We start from the raw sequence: 18,185 nt of genomic DNA on the forward strand, positions 1-18,185 counted from the left end.
ACTGCAAATACATTTAAAGCACAATCAGACAGGGGCAGAAAGGGGTGGGGAGGCAGGATGGAGAGTGGTCCAAGGTGCCTTGATGGTTGCCAAATCTCTGGCTCCCAATGAAGTAGGTGCTGGTCAGCCAGAGGAACTCCCAGCTTAAATCTACGTGCCCTCCTGGCTTCCAATTACATCACAACACGGCACCGTGTTGGCACCAATGTAGTCATTTGAAATGGCTGTTATCGAAACTGCCTGAAATGTCCTTAGGGTTGGAAATCTTTAGTCATACTCTCAGGTGACACATTGAAGTATATCCTTAGTTCTATTAATTTCATCGTGTCTATTCTCAGAACTTACTTGGCTATCACCTTTACTTTTACACTCATTTCTGACGATCTTCTTTTTGGCCAAAATGATCCGATTCCGTTAAATTAGAATTGTGCCCCGTTAAGCGGGGATTCGAACTGCCAACCTTCTGATCGGCAAGCCCTAGGCTCTGTGGTTTAGATCACAGCACCACCCGTGTCTCCTTTAAGCAAATATGTGCATATCAAACCATTCTATTCATGAAACGTGTAAGGTACCGGTAATTGGTTATGGATGGATAACTTGCCCAAAACTGCATACAAACAAAATAAATTCCTTCCAGCAGCACCTTAGAGACCAACTAAGTTTGTCATTGGTATGAGCTTTCGTGTGCATGCACACTTCTTCAGATACTATCTAAGGTGCTGCTGGAAGGAATTTTTTTATTTTGTTTCGACTACGTCAGACCAACACAGCTACCTACCTGCATGCAAACAAGTTTTAGTTTTTCAAATGTCAGTGGTCTTAATTGTGAAGGAATAGGATAACTGGTGTTCAAGTGGAATTGATATTTATTTTAGAAATGAACTATGGATACAGACTCATGGCCTCTGATGGATGAGAGCAGGGCAGACTTACAAATAACGAAGCACGAGTTAGTTATTCACAATATTTTCACTAGGTCCTGGGTGTGCAGAAACTGATGGTGGCAAAGAAGAAGCTTCCTAGCTTAACGCTTCCTAGCTTAACTGCATGGAGGCAATTTGGGTTTGATGCAAGCAGAAATATAACAGTTCACAAACCTGGCATGTGAGTTTGCCACCCCACCCCCCAAAAAACCAGTTTCAATTTGAAAAGCCCTGAATTATCTTATGGCATTCCTATCTCAGTCTTTCTCCAAGGACCTCAGAAATGCACCTATCAGGTGGGCCGGCGAGTCTGTCTTGAAATTAGCCTAAATAGATGTTTCATGGCTGAGTGGGAACCTGAACCCCAACCTCCTTCCTTGCCCACAGCCCAGCACTTTAGCCCACGTTTTGCCAACCTGGTGCCCTCCAAGCGTCTTGGATGACAACTTCTGTTCGTCCCAGCCAGCGCATCTCGGTTGGCAGGGGCTGCACTGACCCCTACAATGACCTTGCATGCATGACTTAAGGGCAGGCAGGCAAGGTTTGCGTGGCGTAAGAACTCAGACTTGTTTTGGTGTGGTGCGTGATCAGCCCCGAGCCTAGAAATGAGAACAAGAACCGTGCTCCGAGGTTTTGTTTTGTTTTTGTACAATAAAAGTTTAATGACTTTTATAAAAATGTGCTATCTGGCACCAAGTAATGAATCCACAAATTATTAACATATTTACAAGTAGGAAGCCAATAAGATCAAATGAAAATATATTTATATATATATATATCTATATATATAATATTTATATAGACAGACAGAGGAGTGGGGATGTACGTTTAAAGAGACCCATCCACTGGGCAGCCAGGGAAGGGAGAGGGAGAGGGAGGGAGAGAGAGAAAGAGAAAGAGAAAGGGAAAGAGAAAGGGAAAGTGAATGAATGAATGGGACCCATCCATCAATCCATCTGTGCACATGCCCACCCTCTGCATTACACACAAAACTCCCAGCAAGCTGCCACTGCTGCTAGAGAAGGTTTAAAAAAGCTTAACCTTCCCTGGTAAAGATATATATCTTTTTGGATATCTATTATATATATATATATATATTTTACATATATGTACACAGGGGGGGGGGGAATGCACATAATAGAAAGAGGCGGGTGGGTGGCTATGTAATTCCAGAACCATTCAGCTTGAAGAAGCTGGAAAATTAAGAGTCAGCTCTGAAAGATGAAAGAACCTTGTGGTATTCATTAAAGCATCTGGAACAATTTGCACAGGTTTGGTTCGGGGGAATTATTATTATTATTTTTAAAAAGAATCTTATCTGTTCTGTCTGACAAGTTACATAAACAACGTTAGAAACAGGATAAAAGTTCCAGAAATCATTGTGCAGAAAATTTAGGTTTCCCCTTCTTTATAGCCTTGGGAAGGGGGGGGGGGAGGAACCACTGCGGAACAACCAAGACTTCTGGATTTCAAGATGAAGAAGGAAGCAATAAATCCCACCCACCACCCACTGCAAACAATTTTTAAAGCATATTTAAGACCTGGGGAGAGGAGAACTCATGCCAAAACTAAAGGGTTTGAACCAACTGCAGGCAATGAGCAAATAACGGATTTCTATCCACAGCTTGGAAAAGGCACACTGGTGTATGCAAATAAATAGCAGGGGTTTCATAAGACCAGAAACCATTCCTGCATAAAATATATGGCAAAATCTAATAAATGGAACTTTTCTAAAGGAGGTGAAATGTTGGTAGGAAGCCTACCAAACCCTAATCCAGGGTATTCTCCCTTCCATTTGAGCCAAATGAAAGCTCTAATCCTCTGCTTGTGTATCTCAGTGGTAGTGAATCTAAAACAAGGAGAGTCACACTCCCCAAACCAGCCAAAACCTCCCTCTGAAATATTTGGGAACTGAGATGATGCAGCGCCTCTAAACACAGCGTTTGTGACTTGACTTCAGCAGAAAAGATTTACACCCAGTAAAAACAGAAGCTTGATTTGTCATGCCAACCTGCTGAAATACAGCCAGCTTTTCAAAAATCTGCCACCAAACATAATTCAGAGACATTATGTGCTTTAAACTTCACCTCCCCTCTTCCCCAGCAATGTATTGGCTCAAAGGCACTTTTTTTAAAAAAATTAATATCGCAACTGTGAATAGAAGCAAGCTTGTTCTTACAAGAATTTCCAGTTGAAATCAAAATCTGTCAATACACTGAAAAGCATGGATAGCTAGGATGAAAAAGTTTGGCCAGTAGTTTATTACAGTTAAGAGGCGGCTGCTGGTTTAAACTTGTCAAGGAGACTTGGAAGGATCTAGTTTCTGAACCTTTAAGATGAGATGGATTTTAAGGGGCTGGAGCTGCTGAAACAGCAGCCTGGAGAGAGAGGGCCTTTAAAAAGCTCCAATCCAACAGGCTGCTTGTTGTTTTGTTTTAAATGGAAATGCAGACAAGACGCATAGTAAGACTTCGGTCATATCCTTCTGACTGACTGGGGGTGGGTGAGAGCGAAGCTTACAAACAGACAAACAAACACTGCAGCAACGAATAATTTCAAAAAAGCCAAGAAGATGTAGGGTTTGGGAGAGAGTTATTTCAAAATTTTAAATACAGCAGAGATTCGAGTTGGGAGAGTCCACCAAAGACAGGTCGATATTTTATCGGGCTTAGACGGGGACTTGAGAGATGTAGAAGGGAGGGAATAAAAGGGTCCGTTTATTACTGCAGCTGTTTTCACTATTTAATTGCCTAAAATCCACCTGTCTTCCGTGCAGGTGAAGATCCACCTGAGGTTTTTAGGCAGAAGGGAATGAGAGAATGACCGGAGGTGTGGGTGGTTGGCCCCGTTTCTCACTGAATATGCCTGAAACAAATTCCTTCCTCCCCACCCCACCCCCTCAATAAAATCTGTAAGTAGTAAATGTGTGTAGAGTTTATTTAGAAAGTCAGTGGAATTATGGATGTTCGAGACTGAGATCACCTGGGGGTGGGGAGGGAGATCCAGGCAGTGAGAAACAAAACAGGCAGCTACTTGAGATGATTCAGCCCCCTTTCACTTCAAAACAATGGTTGCTAACATGGGGTTTCCACAACTTCCTGTCTCTTTGGTTTCAAAACACTATAGTAGTAAGAGGGGGAAAATAATTTAAGCTTCTGACAAGAATTGTGTAAGATGCGCGACAAAATTATATAATTCAGCAAACCTGCTGCAAGTATTCTGCTCCTTGTCCCACAAACGAACAAAACACCCAACTTATATTGGGCAAGTCTTAATGGAGCCTTTTACAGCAGGAGAGGAAGTCATCTGCCATTTCTTTAGATATGGAAGCATACCTTAAAACTGGCCAGGGCTTTTAGGGGAGGTGCCATGATTGCACCATAGTGAAAAAAAGAAAAGGAGCAGAAAGCAGTAGCAATTTTAATCCTGCCCCCAAGAGGATACACAAAGGAGGCCCAGAGTGGGAGAGGTTTTACTAAATGTAGAGCAAAGTGAGAAAGGTGCATGTTACTTGAACTTAATTACCCTTCAAAATACTGGAAGAAATGGGGTGGAACTACAGACTACATCAGCCAACGAGGGTTCAGTTCCAAAGTGTGTTTGCTAAACAATAATAATAAAAATTTATGGAAGGGGCCTTTTCACAGGAGACGTGGTGGGTGGAAGGTTCATAAGCCTTCCCTGCTTCTCTCTACACTCCTACCTCTCTTTCCACTCTTGGACCCACAGATGGGGTACAAGATGGGGATTGGGGGCAAAACAGCTGGAGGGAAGGATTGGGGGGGGGGGGAGAAGCAGTAGTGAAACATTAAGCAGGCCCTCCATGCCCCCACTTCCAACATTAACTATATTCAGCAAGGATGGACTGGCAAACCAGGCTAACATAATATGCAGTTCTTCGGCCCTATGAAACACCACATCGAGATGGGCATGTCTAAAACTCACCCCAAGCATTTACAGGCTTGTGAGATCAATAAGAGACATCTCAGAAGGGCTGCATTTTATTCTGTTGGACTAGTTCAACCATTTATCCCACACCATATATGCCAATTGGGTGGAAACTGAGAAGTAAATGGATTCGCTCAATAGCTGTCTTGGGATGGGGAAGATTTGGGACACAGCAGAGGGCAGCAGAAAGAAGAGAGTTACCAGCCTGCATGCTGATCCTCCTTTGAAAGCAACCCCCTTGCCCCTCTCTACTATTAAAATACAGATGGAAACGTTTTCAGGTGTCACCTGTGGTTTCCCCTAGAACGTAAAGGGCATTCTGGATGCGGGGAACTGAAAGCAGCTAATTCCTCATAGCTCTGGACAGTCCACTGCAGGAAACACATGCTAGCCAGGGAGATGATATGTTCCCAAACACCTAGCTCAACACTATTCAAAATTCAAACACTGGGACAAGCAGAATGAAGACAGAACTTTAAAATGAAAAAAACAAACAAACCTGCTAAAATATTTCCATATGCCTACTTTAAAAATCTTTCACTTTCAAAACTGACTCCCATTTAAAAGAAATAAAGAAATACACTCTTTGACCCCCTGCCAGAAAGTTATATGCTCCCTTCCCTCCCCAAAAAAACCCTAGAGGGAAAAGGGGGGGAGAGAGAAATCCTACTTGGCATCAAAGGAAAAGGGTGGCACAGGGCAAGCAAGGATAAAAAAACAGGAGAAGGAAATACATTGCAACATTATTTACAGTTTTCGTTTTAGTATGAAGAGGAAAACAAAATAAAATATTTACATACTAATAAACGCATGTGTTTCTACAAGAAACAGCCAATCCATCTGGAATAGATATATACACAACTTTCTTCTCCTAAAGAAAAATTATTAGGGGTGGCTGGGATGTAGGAAAGTCTTAGCTTACGCTGTAAGTCAGCATCATTTGAAGCCATAACTGTAACAAGGAAAGAAACTCAACTCCCCTTCATTATTACGGCTAGTCCCTGTCCCCCCGTTTTACTACACGTTACAGAATTTTAAAAAAGAGTCAGAAAAGGGAGATTGCAAAATGAATGACACAATCTTAATTGGTTTTCAGGACCTCTATTTCTCTAGCCTCAAGTGCTTGGAAGGAGAAAGAATCAACAGGATGATAATTCTATGAGGAGATAGACACTGAAGCAGGAAGGTTCAAGTTTTTGCCCATGGTGACAAATCTAGCCGAATGATGCGTCTGGACAATGACATGCTCCGCCCCCCGCCCCGCCCCCAGTGCACCCTGGCCATAAGCAGAAAGATTTCGGGAGCAACCTTTAACCCCAGAACAAAGTCCCTGGGGCAGGGGTTGTTCCAGGCCTCTCTGTCAAAAAAACAGGGAAACCCCCCCCCCCCAACCCTTTGGAAATGTGAGGACAAATGCTCCACAATCTTAAATTTCAAGGGCCTGGGCAGCTCTTAGCTCCAACAGATGTGCCCTTAGGGGTATCAAGCACTGCACTGCCTCAAAAGGTTTCGCAGGAGGCACTGATCCCAACCTGCCATTCTCAAAGTCAACAGCTAATTGACAGCTGTGCGCTGGAGACCCATAACCTGAAATAGTTGATACCGAGAAGGGAAATTCCACCACACAGCCACCCTGCTGATTTCCTCAACATATTAAGCCATACTCTGAGTTTAGCAACAGAGCTGGTGGGTCTTACAGAATTAACCACACTAATATCCAGGCCTTCTTAAGCTGGAAAGGGAAGGACATTTGACTTCTGCAAAGAGTCAGAATCTACAGGAGTTTTGTTAATTGGTGTTGGAGGCTAGAACAAAAATGACAGCAACACCTGAAAAGAAACTATCACCAGCCTGGCTGGTGGAAGAAAAAGGAACTTCTTGTTGATTCGAACCTGAGGCGAGGGAAGTGCTTTCTCATTGGCTGGGAACATGGATGGGTCTTAAGGCGTCTGAGAGTTTCCCCACAACTCTGCGGGAAAAGAGCTGAGCTACGGGTGAGAGGCGAGATTAGGGCTGGGGAAACAAAATAAATACAAACGCCAGGGTTATGTCTCAGTTCAGGGTGCCCCGGCAATTCTCTGTGCCACACAGGCAAGGAATCTTGTTCTCCTCAATCGGGAACTTGTAGTCATAAGTGATCTCCTCGTTGATGCTGATGGGCTGCTTGGAATAGATAACAATCTTCTTCTGGGATTCTATGGTGATGACTTTGGCATAGCAGTTGGGCTAAGAGAGGGAAAGATGGACAAAAGTGAACCGGACAGGACGTTAATACATCAGCTCCATGCCAATGGCAGCAGCACCACCTCACTAGTTCACTACGTTACTCATTTGTAAGCCAGGAGCAACCTCCCCCCCCCCAAAGGTTCCATTTGTGATTCCCAAGGTGTGTGGAAGCGCTGCATGTGAAGCTAAAGAAGTGCCAGTAACAAGGGTGAACCATGTGAGGCCCAGGAAGCCTCTTCCCCACTCTCTGAACCAGCAGCCTGGGGCTTCTTTCTAGAATTCAGTTGCTACCGGTGCCCCAGTCAGGATTTATTGACCTTTTTCATGGAAGCAGGCACATTAGGGGCAGCTTAAGTAAAGGGACACCTGACCATTAGGTCCAGTCGTGACCTACTCTGGGGTTGCGGCGCTCATCTCGTGTTATTGGCCGAGGGAGCTGACGTACAGCTTCCAGGTCATGTGGCCAGCATGACAAAGCCGCTTCTGGCGAACCAGAGCAGCACATTTGCCTTCCCGCTGTTTGTCTACTTGCACTTTGATGTGCTTTCAAACTGCTAGGTTGGCAGGAGCTGGGACCGAGCAATGGGAGCTCACCCCATTGCGGGGATTCGAACCGCCGACCTTCTGATCAGCAAGCCCTAGGCTGTGTGGTTTAACCCACAGCACCACCAGTGTCTGTCAAGGGCAGCTTAGTCTACTTCGAAATGAGAACAATGCACATAAATTAAACTGGAGTTTTTCCCTGCTCATGTAACTCTGTAAAGTGGTAGGTTCATTAAAAACATTGCATGAATAAATGCATTTAATGACAGGTAGGTAGCCGTGTTGGTCTGACATAGTCTAAACAAAATAAAAAAATTTCTTCCAGCAGCACCTTAGAGACCAACTAAGTTTGTCATTGGTATGAGCTTTCGTGTGCATGCACACGAAAGCTCATACCAATGACAAACTTAGTTGGTCTCTAAGGTGCTGCTGGAAGAAATTTTTTATTTATTTTGCATTTAATGAGAACTTCCTTTACAATGTCCGCATAGCTTACCGTGCAGCAGTGGTTGATGAAGCGAGCTAGGTTGCCACATTTGGTGGCGTCGATTATTGTGTCGTGGTCCACGCGGAAAAGGTAGCTGCTCCCGATGCCCTCCTGCGCATACCGCTTCTCGCGCATGTCAGCCACCACCTGAGAAGGAGAAGGAGTGAGTCAGGACACTCAAGAACGGACCATGTAACAAAAAGCAAGGCTGCTCTGTCAATGGAAGGGATGGGATTGCCCATCAAGGACAAGGGTGGGGAATCCCTGGCCCTTGGGGTAGATTTGTCCTGTGATGTTTGGTTTTCCCCAAACCATGGCCACCTGCCCCATACCTGACATCACATGTGACAACATCTGATGGGAACTTAAATCACGCAGCTGATCTCTGCAGAAAGGAGAGCTGAAGCGTTGAGGCTCCTAAGCACCCAATAAGCAGATGGCTGGTGGGTACTGGGGAAATGCTGTGCAAGGCAGGTCTGTCAATCACCTGCCATCATGATAGCAGGCGATGGCGGGTTGTCCTGCCTGCCTGTCAAAGTTGGCCCATAGAGAGAGATGACCAAGCTCGCCTGCTGGGCCAAAAAAGTTCCCCCACCTCTGATCTAGGAGGTGGAATGTGCCAGCATTTGGTGCTGGGTAACAGAGAAAGAACTGCAGAGTCTTGAGGCACCTTAAACTAAGCTTAATAAAAAATGGTGTAATGCACTTTTGCGGGCAAGTGCCCACTTCATCAGGTGCATGAGCTGAGCTCTTGTCCACAAAAGCTTGTGCCATAATAAAGTTAGTCTTAATGGTGTCATCAAGACTCCTTTTTGCTGCAGCCCTCTGAAAACAGTTAAGGAACTTTCCCAGTGCCAAACTGCAAATTGACAGTTGTTGGTGCAGTGCTTCTCAGAAGCATGCCTATCATTTGGGAAGGAAATTCCTTGGGTGTCGCTGCAAAAAAGGTTGGAGCAATCTGAACTGTCACTCAGGAAACAAACAGGTCCTCCCAAGGCAGCAATGAAAAGGCAGCCCTGCTCTGTGCAGTCTCCAGAGCACCCTCTGGTGTCAATTGCTTGCATATTCATGCATATATTTCATCACCTCCAATGAGGAAATGCAGTTCAGTAAGGAACCTCACAGAGCCCAAGCTTATTTCTTTTGGTACTTTTCCCCACTACTTCCCCATTGCACTAGCCCACTGGTCACAGTCACCTTCCCACAAGCCTTTGTTGTTGTTGTTGTTTTTTTTTTTGTTGTTTTTTTAAACCAAGATAATACAAGGAACTACGGGGACAAGATCAGGCTTAGGGAAGGGGTCATCTTTCAAAAACCAAAGTAGTGGTGAAATCCTGGACAAAGCTCTCCTAATGCAACACAATCAGAGGCACAAAAAACATGTAGAGAGATATCTGCAGCCACCCTGTTAACTATTGGCACCATCACCTTTAAATACCAGCCATACAAAGCCAGAATGCTTCTGTGAGGGATGGGAGCGATCCAGCCACATTATGAAGTTAGGCTTTCCAAAACGATTGTTTTAAACACAAGATAAAATGATATGACCAAGGCTGTGCACCAACACTGGTGCTCTCATGTTATAAAGACAGGCTCATACAAGACATCAAGGCAGCAGAAACAAGAATTCCTCCCTAGACCTTGTCTCCTCCACTCACTGCTCACCTGCCGGATATTTTGACCCACGTACTCAATGACCATCTCATCAGCAGCGATGGGCTCCATGGCAAAGAGGCCCCATTCATGAATTCGACTCCGACCAAAGCGTAGCTTCTTCTTGCGGAACTACAGGGAAGAGGAGGACGGTGAGGAGAGGAATGATGGGTATGGGAGAAGCAGTGAGATACTTATGTGCTATCTGGGACAGGTGGGAGCCTGGGGCTAGGCTGAGTGTGCATGTTTGTGCAAAACTCACAGCATACCATCTGGATTCCAGACGTTTGTTTAAAAAAACCCTCTGAGATTATTTAGTCCTCAGGTTTCTAGAAAAGCATTGCCTGATGATTTCTGCTCAATGCACACATGCTTCACCAATGACAAAGAGTCATCTAAAACCACACTATAAGTGGATAGGTTGTCATGGCTCAATATATATGGTTTCTATGCTCCCATTAACCCCAGTCATTTTCCCTCACACTCCTAACACACTCACAGCCCCCACAATGCTATTTCCAATAGTGGAGAGCCAAATTCTGCATAGGCTCAGCTACAGCAGTTAGATCTTGTGCCAACTGCATTATCTGGAGTCCCTCAAACAAGTAAATCTGAGCTTACAGACACCTTTCAAGCAAAAACAATTGCTTTTGGTGAACTGCAGACAAAATCTTTGTCCAAAAGCTTCCTTGCTATCTATATAGTGCAACTTGCTTTAAAGCATCACGGGGATCAAGATTGGCTCTGTGAGGAAAGCCACCCCCTACTGAGAAGCCCTCCATGCCCAATTCTGGGAAGCCTCAGCATTTGAAATGCATGCCAGGCCAAGTACATTGCCCCCCTGCCTTCCAAGGATATACTAGGATCACACTCTTAATCTCCCCAGCCAAGGGCGCATCTCCTGCTTGCTCCACTCTTTCAACTTGCTTAACAAGACAAATTGGGTACCTTCAGCTGGTTGAGTTTCAGAAGGTCGCTATCCAAGATGGCGGAGGAGCCAATGGCACTGAGCAGACGCCTTTGCTCAGATCGCCGTTCGGACAGGATGCGGTTGGTGCCCTGAAGGAGGAGGGAAGAAGTGGTTGAAAATGAATGAAAACAAAATCCTTCCGCTCACAGCGGGAGGGGAACACACCACCGAGAACTGTTGCAGAGTCACACATTTGGAAAGGGACACCCTTTAAAAGTGGCTCACTATCCCAGCTGCACATTTACCCAGCTTCAGAGAGGGTGGTCAGCAGGCTTAGGAAGCAGTAAGAACGGTACTGTAACTTCCCACAACTATCAAACAATGTACTTTCAAAATGAGAAGACTCCCCTGCCTTTTTGCATTTTATGTTGTCAGTATTCAAAAGTGCTCACAGGAGCTAGCTAGATAGATCAATGGTCTGACTCAATAGAAAGCAACAGCCTGTGTTCTTATACATGCACAAGCACCTCCTTTAGATTCTTAGTCAGCCCCTGCTTCCCCCGATAACTGTGCGACCCTTCAAACTGAACTGGCAACAAATATGTTTCTTTTCCCCTCCCAGTTTTCTTAGACCCAGTGAGAGAAGAGGGCCGTCGCACACCCAGGGTGTGGGGTGTGCTTAGGCTGACCTGCCTGCAAACCTTTTGTTGCTCCCAAGTCAGTTTGGACCTGCACACAGAACTCCCAATATATAAGGCACATGCTTACTACGGACTGATGCCACAATCAAAAGCCTCTTGAAGTACTGCACAAAATTTGGCGTGAAGATGAGAGCATCATCAGTGTTATTTACAGGGTATGTGTGTATGCCCTGCAATTCTGCAGAAGTGTGGTGTTTTGTGTCGTTTTTCTGCTTCCTGAAAATCATTTGATTGTTTTAGCCCTTACAGCTAAAAATATATGCTTAAATAACTTGCAGGTAACATGGGTGTCGTTTACAAAGCTAGAGGAGGTGCTCAAGAACAACTGCAGGGAGATGGTGCTTTGGGGTCTTGTTCCAGATCTTTGCCCAACACTACAATAAGAAACATTGTGCCAAGGTGGTAGAAATGACTAAATAACTCATTAGGAAGAAGCATGGGGGGGAAATGCTTAACCTGCATAGCACGTACAGATGACAGAATTTGGCTCCTCTCACCTCAAGGTGATTAGGGTCACCTTGCTGTAGAGCAGGTGTGGGAAACCTTTGGCTGTCCAGGTGTTGCTGAACTTCAACTCACATGGGCCTCAGCAAGCATGGCCAATGGTGATGGGCGTTGAGGTTGAAGCAATATATGGAGGACCAAAGGCCCCCAAACCTCTGGTAGTGTTGGATTTCTTCTTGATATGGAGTAAGCCCAGTCCCCCACTTTCTAAAATGTATGTCTGCACACATTCGTCCCCCCTGCCCTCATTCAACAACAGCCCTTACTAGTCACTCTAGGCTCACCCCAAAACCACACAGGGAGCATAAAGAGGGGTCTAACCTGTACGTCAGCAGCATCAAGCTGCTGCACGGTAGCCGGGCAGACGTCGAGGTACTTGTCCTTCTCTTTCTTGCTGATATGGTAATAGCCCTCGCTGCGGGCACAGCCTGTCTGGTGCTCCCGCAGGTCTGACGACTTCCGCTTCCGCTTGGGGTTCGCAATGTTTGTGAGTGGAGGCGGGGAGAGTTAAGGAGAAAAAGAAAAGCATGGAGCAAGGAAATGGGACACAAGACTCTTTCTGCCTCTTGTGTTTGGGCCAAGCAAGCAAATTTCCCTCTTCAGAAGCCTTGCCCTTGGTGAAAAGGTTGCCATACATGCATCTCTTCCATTAACAAAATTAAACCTCATGCCTCCTGGAAGAAATGACGGGTGGGGCGAGGAAGAGGCATGGAGTTGAATTCAGGAAATTACTGGGTGAGTGTAATGACTTCCATTCATGCAATGGACCTTCCCTTCTCTCCCGCTCCATCTGCTCCTGAGGGTAAAGGGAACCCCTCCAGAGCATATTTGGGGGATGGAAGGGGAGGAGAGGGAGGGGAAATTACAATGACTTCTTTGGATGCAACCAACTAAAGCTTCCCAATTTCTTATCTTGTTATAACAACAACTGCCCCCAAACCCACAAAAGTAACCATAGTGTAAAACAGACTCTCATGCTGTTCCCTCTTTTGTGGCTTTGCATTTCTAAAGATTACAGGTTTTGCTTTTTTAATAAAACAAAACCCAAAAGACTGACCTTCACTTTCACCACTCACCTTTCTGAATCTTTAGCATGGAACACAATAATGGTGATGATGGCACAACCTGCCAACTACTGCAGAACTGGGAAGTGTTCATAAGACAACTGCTAAATGCTAAATGCTAGGAATTTCAGCAGCTGCAACCTAACCCTGCTGCCCCCAGTGTCTCTGCTGGCCTTGTTAGACAAGGGGCACCTGTACTTGGCAGAATACCGATTCATTTGTACAATGTTAAGTCCAATAATGGGGACAATTGTTCACACACACAAGTCTGGCTTTCACCATTGCTGGATCTGGATATTTTTTTAAAAAACCCAACAACTGCAAAGCTAACAAAGCCTATCAACATGCTATTCTTAATATTTTATGAACTCTTCGTATTCTACAAACAAAAAACCCAACAGTGACGATGGAAAGCCCCAAGGTATACTCAACACTATAAACTGGTTGAGCAGTCATTTCCTCTTTCCACGGAATTTTAGCACTATAGGGGAGGGCAGCTACAGATCTTAAAACAGAATTCTCAGTAGCAGCAAACTACAATACCCAGATACCAGTGGAGGAAGCCCTGCTAGTCAAAATGGTACAACCCCAAGATGCATTCGCAGCAAAGATACCCAGCCCCCAACCCTCCAGAATCGCCTGCCATTTGCTCCAGGAAGGATATTGGTGTGGTGGACCCAGTGGGTATCGTTCAGCCAGTCCGTGCTGTTGTCCTCGTGCAGCAGGCGCTCGTACGTCAGCCGCAGGTACTTCATGTCCTCCAGGTCTAGCCCTGAGTTCCAGATGTCATACAAGATTGTCATCTGCTCAAACTCACTGCGCGTCTCAAAGGCCAGGGGCAGCGGAGGTGGCTGAGCAGGGGCATGCTTGTGCGAGTGGGAGCGGAGGGAGCGCCTGCGAATCTCCCCTTCGTCGCTGCTGTCAGCACTCTCCTCCTCCTCTTCCTCCTCCTCCTCACTCTCTGAAGGGAACAGGTCCTCAGGTCCAAAGTGCAAGGTCCCCAGGTCCTTTAGGGCCTCTTCCTTGAGCCACTGGGGCTGCTTCTTGGCCTGGGGTGGTTGTTGTTGTTGTTGTTGCTGCTGCTGCTGCTGTGGGACAGCTGCCTTGGGCTTCTCAGGTAGTGGAGGCGGGGGCAGCGAAACCAGGTCACCCACGTCAGGCTCAGCTTTGACCTCACTGGCATCAGCCACAACCTCCTCAGGCGCCTCCAGGACCTCGCCAATGTGCTCGCTGTACAAATCCACACGCGGCAGGTCGGCGGCGCCAGACAACACCACCTCGTCGGCTTTGCGGGAGGCAGGTGCTGCGCGGACAGCCATGGCGTAGTTATGCTCCATCAGAATGCTGCTGACTTCCGGGGGCAGCGTGGGGACTGGTGGCATGGCCTTGGGCTCCTCGGCCTCGTCGGAGGTCTCTGTCTCCTCAGAGTCTTCACTGCCTGCGCCAGGCATCTTCAGCGCCACGTCCGCCAGCACAGCCAGGTTGGGTTGATTCGCCAGCTCCAGTAGTGAGGAAGCGCCCATCCGCTCGCGCAGGTGTAGCCTGTCCTCTCCAGGGGGCTGGGGTGCCCGTGGGGCCTCTGAGCTCCGGGAGCGAGAGCGGCTCCGGGACCGGCCGGCTGGAAGCAGCTCGTCCGTCCAACACTTCACCAGGGAAGCGTGGTCAGCCGGCAGGTTGCTGATTGTTCTTTGGTTGGCTTTGGGGGTCTCCCTCTTGCGGCTGGCAGGGGCCACTGCCTTGGCAGGGGGCGCTGCAGGACGCAGGGGAGAGGCAGCTGGAGCTGGGGGTTCCGAGGTTAAGGGCACTTGGGATGGTAACATGGGTTCTACAGGCACTAAGGGGGCCTGTGCTACCTCTGTGGGGACAGGCGGTGGAGGTGGTGGTGGAAGAGGAGGTGGCGGAGGCAAAAGCGTTGAAGGAGCTGGTTCCAGTGGCTTCTCAAATGCCGCCTTGATCTCGTCATCCTCACCAGGAGCTGAGAAGGAGACTGTTTTCCGGCGCTTCTTGGGTGGTGGCAGTAGTGGGATAGGTGAGGAAGGTCGCTCTTCCGGCCTGGGTCGTTCTTCTGGCGCCGTCCCAACAACCTTCTCTTCTAGATGCAGGGCCAGGATGCCATCCTTTAGAGGAACAGGCTTTCCTTCTGCTGCATGAGGGAGATAAATTGTGCACTGGTGAGTGTTGGGTCACCAATTTTTTTAAGGTGAGAACAAGGAGACTGAGCAGGAAACAAAGCCAACAAGCAAGCAGTGGTATAATTTAAATAGTGTGGAAGCAGTGGGAGAGGTGAATAATATTGGCAATAATGTTGGCAAGTGAGATAGATGCGAGAAAACCACAGTGAGTTGATGGAAAACCAGAGAGAAAAATTGCAGCAGTCATGTTGTGAAATAAGCAGGAGGTGGACTAGAGTTTTGGCTGAGGAGAGAGAGGAAGGGCAAAATTTCCATAATATTGTAAAGGGGAAAGTGACATGATTTGGCAATTGATTGAATAAGGAGGACCAAAGGGAAAACCAAGGCTTGCTTCTGATCAAGTGGATTGTGACATTGTCAATAGATAATGAGAGAAGGGATTTGGGGAAATACGAGGTGAGGCAGTCTTTGACATACCGAGCTTGAAACAATAATGAAACATCCAAGCAGACATCTCCCACAGGAGATGCAGGACTGGACGGAGGCAGAAGTTCTGGGGTAGAGCAGTAAAGCTGGGTGGCGTCAAGATACAGGGGGAACTGAAAGCCATGGAACTGGGAAAACGTTGGGACAATGTATATGTGGCTCACCAGCCCTTTGGTAAGACAATGAGTGCAAACATGGCCATCCACACCTTGGCCTCCCAACGCTCTGCAATTTGTCCAGCTGCTCTCAACACTTTCCCCATCTCCCAGGCAGAGCTGGTAGACTGGAAGACTCAGGGTAGAGCATCTCACCTTGGAGCAGGCCTGCTTCTGTTTTCTTCTTATCAAGCTCAGCGCCTGTGGTTTGACGCATTCTCTCTTCCAGGTCTCTCAGTGGCTCGGTGGGGCAGCTGTCCATGGTAGATTCGTCCATTTCCTCCATGCTCTCAGCTTCCTCCTCATCAGATGAAGAGGAGGACAAGGAAGAAGAAGACGAAGAGCTGCTCTCTGAATCAGAAGTGCTGTCACTGTCCTCATCGGACTCGCCATAGAGAGAATACTTGGAGGAGCCGTCGCTCTCACCTTCATCTGCACAAGGGATAAAAGGGGACAGGTAAGACCAGCAGCATGGCTGTGAGCATGTCACACTCCCATGCATAGCACAGGTAGAGAGCAGAATGTGGTCTTGGTCCAAAGTACAGTTTCTGAAAATATTTCTGCTTCCACTTGTTTCTGAAAATATTTCTGCTTCCAATTTCTAGTCCTCATAGGTGGTCCCTTTGAAGTTAATAGATATGAACAATAGATATGAAGTTAATAGATATGAACAATAGGTCCATTTAGTTCAACGGGTGTACTCTGATTAGGACTCAGTTTAATACCACCCCATGGCTGCAAAGATACACTTGAAAGCACGTGGCCATGGTGGATGCCTACTGAAATGTCAAAGGCTGGAGAGACAGTTGAACAACATTTCTTGCAGAGGGTTGGGTTTTCAATGATCCACAAAATTCCTTGCCCCTCTCTATGAATAGCAAAAGCAGAATTATGTAAAACATTTTTTAATTCAATGGTGCAAATAAAAATATGCCCAAATTTGCATATTTTCCACAGGTTGTAGCATTTAGCTTTGTAGAAGGAGGAATGTAATTACTGAGTATATAAAACCCAGTAGTTCTGCCAAGTGCTGATGACCAGCTGGCTTTTCGGCAGAGAAGTGTCCTGAGTGCTACAAGAACAGAGTAAAGGGAGATGCCACTTGCATTGATAGGGAAACTACACGCAGAAGGGACATGATTCATACCAAAAGAAGCACATGGATTAGAGAAGACCCTACTATTTTTCATCTCCACCTAAGTCAATAGTCTGATATTAAGGACAATGTTAGTGATGGAAATTCATCATTTCTGGTGACTGGCAACTGTCAATACCTTCAGATTCCTCCTTCTTCGTGCCGCGCTCCCTAGAACCTTCACCTTCCTCCCTCCGCTCCTCCTCCTCCTCCTGTGAAGACAGCAGCATAAAATGTTTCTCAGGGGACGAAATCTTTTAACAAGCCCATTAGCAGCAGGAAAGGGTACGCATGGCAAAATGTCAGCTTGAACTCCTGAGTCAGAGTGGCTTGAAGAGGGCATGAGTTCAAAAAGGAACTCAAGTCCTGCAGAATGACTTGAGGCTAAAAGTGCAACTGGAAAGTGATTTCGCTTTCAGGGCTGCCTCAGCTGTTTGAAGAAAAGGGAGCAGAGGTCAGATGGGGAGAAGACGCAGAAGAAAAGGGAGGGCCTGGAAACCCAGCAGCAAAGGGCAGTCAAGCTGTCCAACCATGCCAAGGACATAACAGCATAGCTAAGTGAGTAGTAAAATGCTCATCAGGCTCTGCGCTCATTGAAAGCCACGGAGGAGAGATGGCATGCTGAAGGGCTTCGCAGGGGATGGTCATTTAAAACTGTAGGAAAGGAGGAGTGCAGTCCTGGTCCGGGTCCAACAAGGCACCTGGTCAGGCACAGTGAGGGAAAGGGGAGCTCTAGGATCCAAGCTATTTAAGAATTCTACCGCAAAGACCTATTCAACTGCTTTATGCTGCGTCCTGGCTGAGATTGCTGGGGGGAACTGAAACTGGCTAGAGCAGCCTTTGTCAACCTTGGGTCCCCAGACATTGCTGGACTACAACTCCCATCATCCCTAGCTAGCAGGATCATTGGCCAGGGATGGTGGGAGTTACAGTATGACAACACCTGGAGACCCATGGTTGAGAAGCCTGAACTAGAGGTTTCTCATAGTGGTAGGAACAGCCCAAATGCAAACTGCTTTGAGGTTTCAATTACAATCAAGCAGTGTCTAAACCAAAACCTAAACAAATAAATAAGGGGTGCTTTCTTTTCACCTTCTCAGAGGATGAATCCTCAGATGCTTCCTCTCCCTCACTATCCAAGCAGAAAAGTTTCCGCCTTTTCCCTGGCCCTTTGATCCGTTCATCATCCCTCTTGGAGCTTTTGGGTACCTGTGAGGAATCCTTATCTGCAAGGTGGAACAGGGGAGAGGGAGGGTAAGATGGAGTTAATTTAAGAATAGAAAACACTCCCTTAATTATGAAAAAAAAGTTCAACCAT

General features: G+C 46.6%; 1 protein-coding gene across 3 annotated transcripts in view; it reads right to left on the reverse strand.

The window, feature by feature from the left end:
* Window positions 1–2,352: 2,352 nt before the first annotated feature.
* The window catches only part of SETD1A (SET domain containing 1A, histone lysine methyltransferase), a 30,874-nt gene continuing 15,041 nt past the window's right edge, over window positions 2,353–18,185 (reverse strand). For all 3 annotated transcript variants that reach the window (XM_060281772.1, XM_060281774.1, XM_060281773.1), the window contains exons 12-20: window positions 17,960–18,093; window positions 17,007–17,079; window positions 15,889–16,164; window positions 13,624–15,102; window positions 12,217–12,386; window positions 10,729–10,839; window positions 9,793–9,912; window positions 8,137–8,274; window positions 2,353–7,097 (exon numbers count right to left, since the gene is read on the reverse strand). In XM_060281772.1, the coding sequence (XP_060137755.1) occupies window positions 6,924–7,097; window positions 8,137–8,274; window positions 9,793–9,912; window positions 10,729–10,839; window positions 12,217–12,386; window positions 13,624–15,102; window positions 15,889–16,164; window positions 17,007–17,079; window positions 17,960–18,093 (2,675 nt within the window). In that variant the 3' untranslated portion in view covers window positions 2,353–6,923. The remainder of the gene's footprint in view (window positions 7,098–8,136; window positions 8,275–9,792; window positions 9,913–10,728; window positions 10,840–12,216; window positions 12,387–13,623; window positions 15,103–15,888; window positions 16,165–17,006; window positions 17,080–17,959; window positions 18,094–18,185) is intronic.

Source organism: Zootoca vivipara, chromosome 13 (genome assembly GCF_963506605.1).
Source record: "Zootoca vivipara chromosome 13, rZooViv1.1, whole genome shotgun sequence".
Lineage (NCBI taxonomy): Eukaryota > Metazoa > Chordata > Lepidosauria > Squamata > Lacertidae > Zootoca > Zootoca vivipara.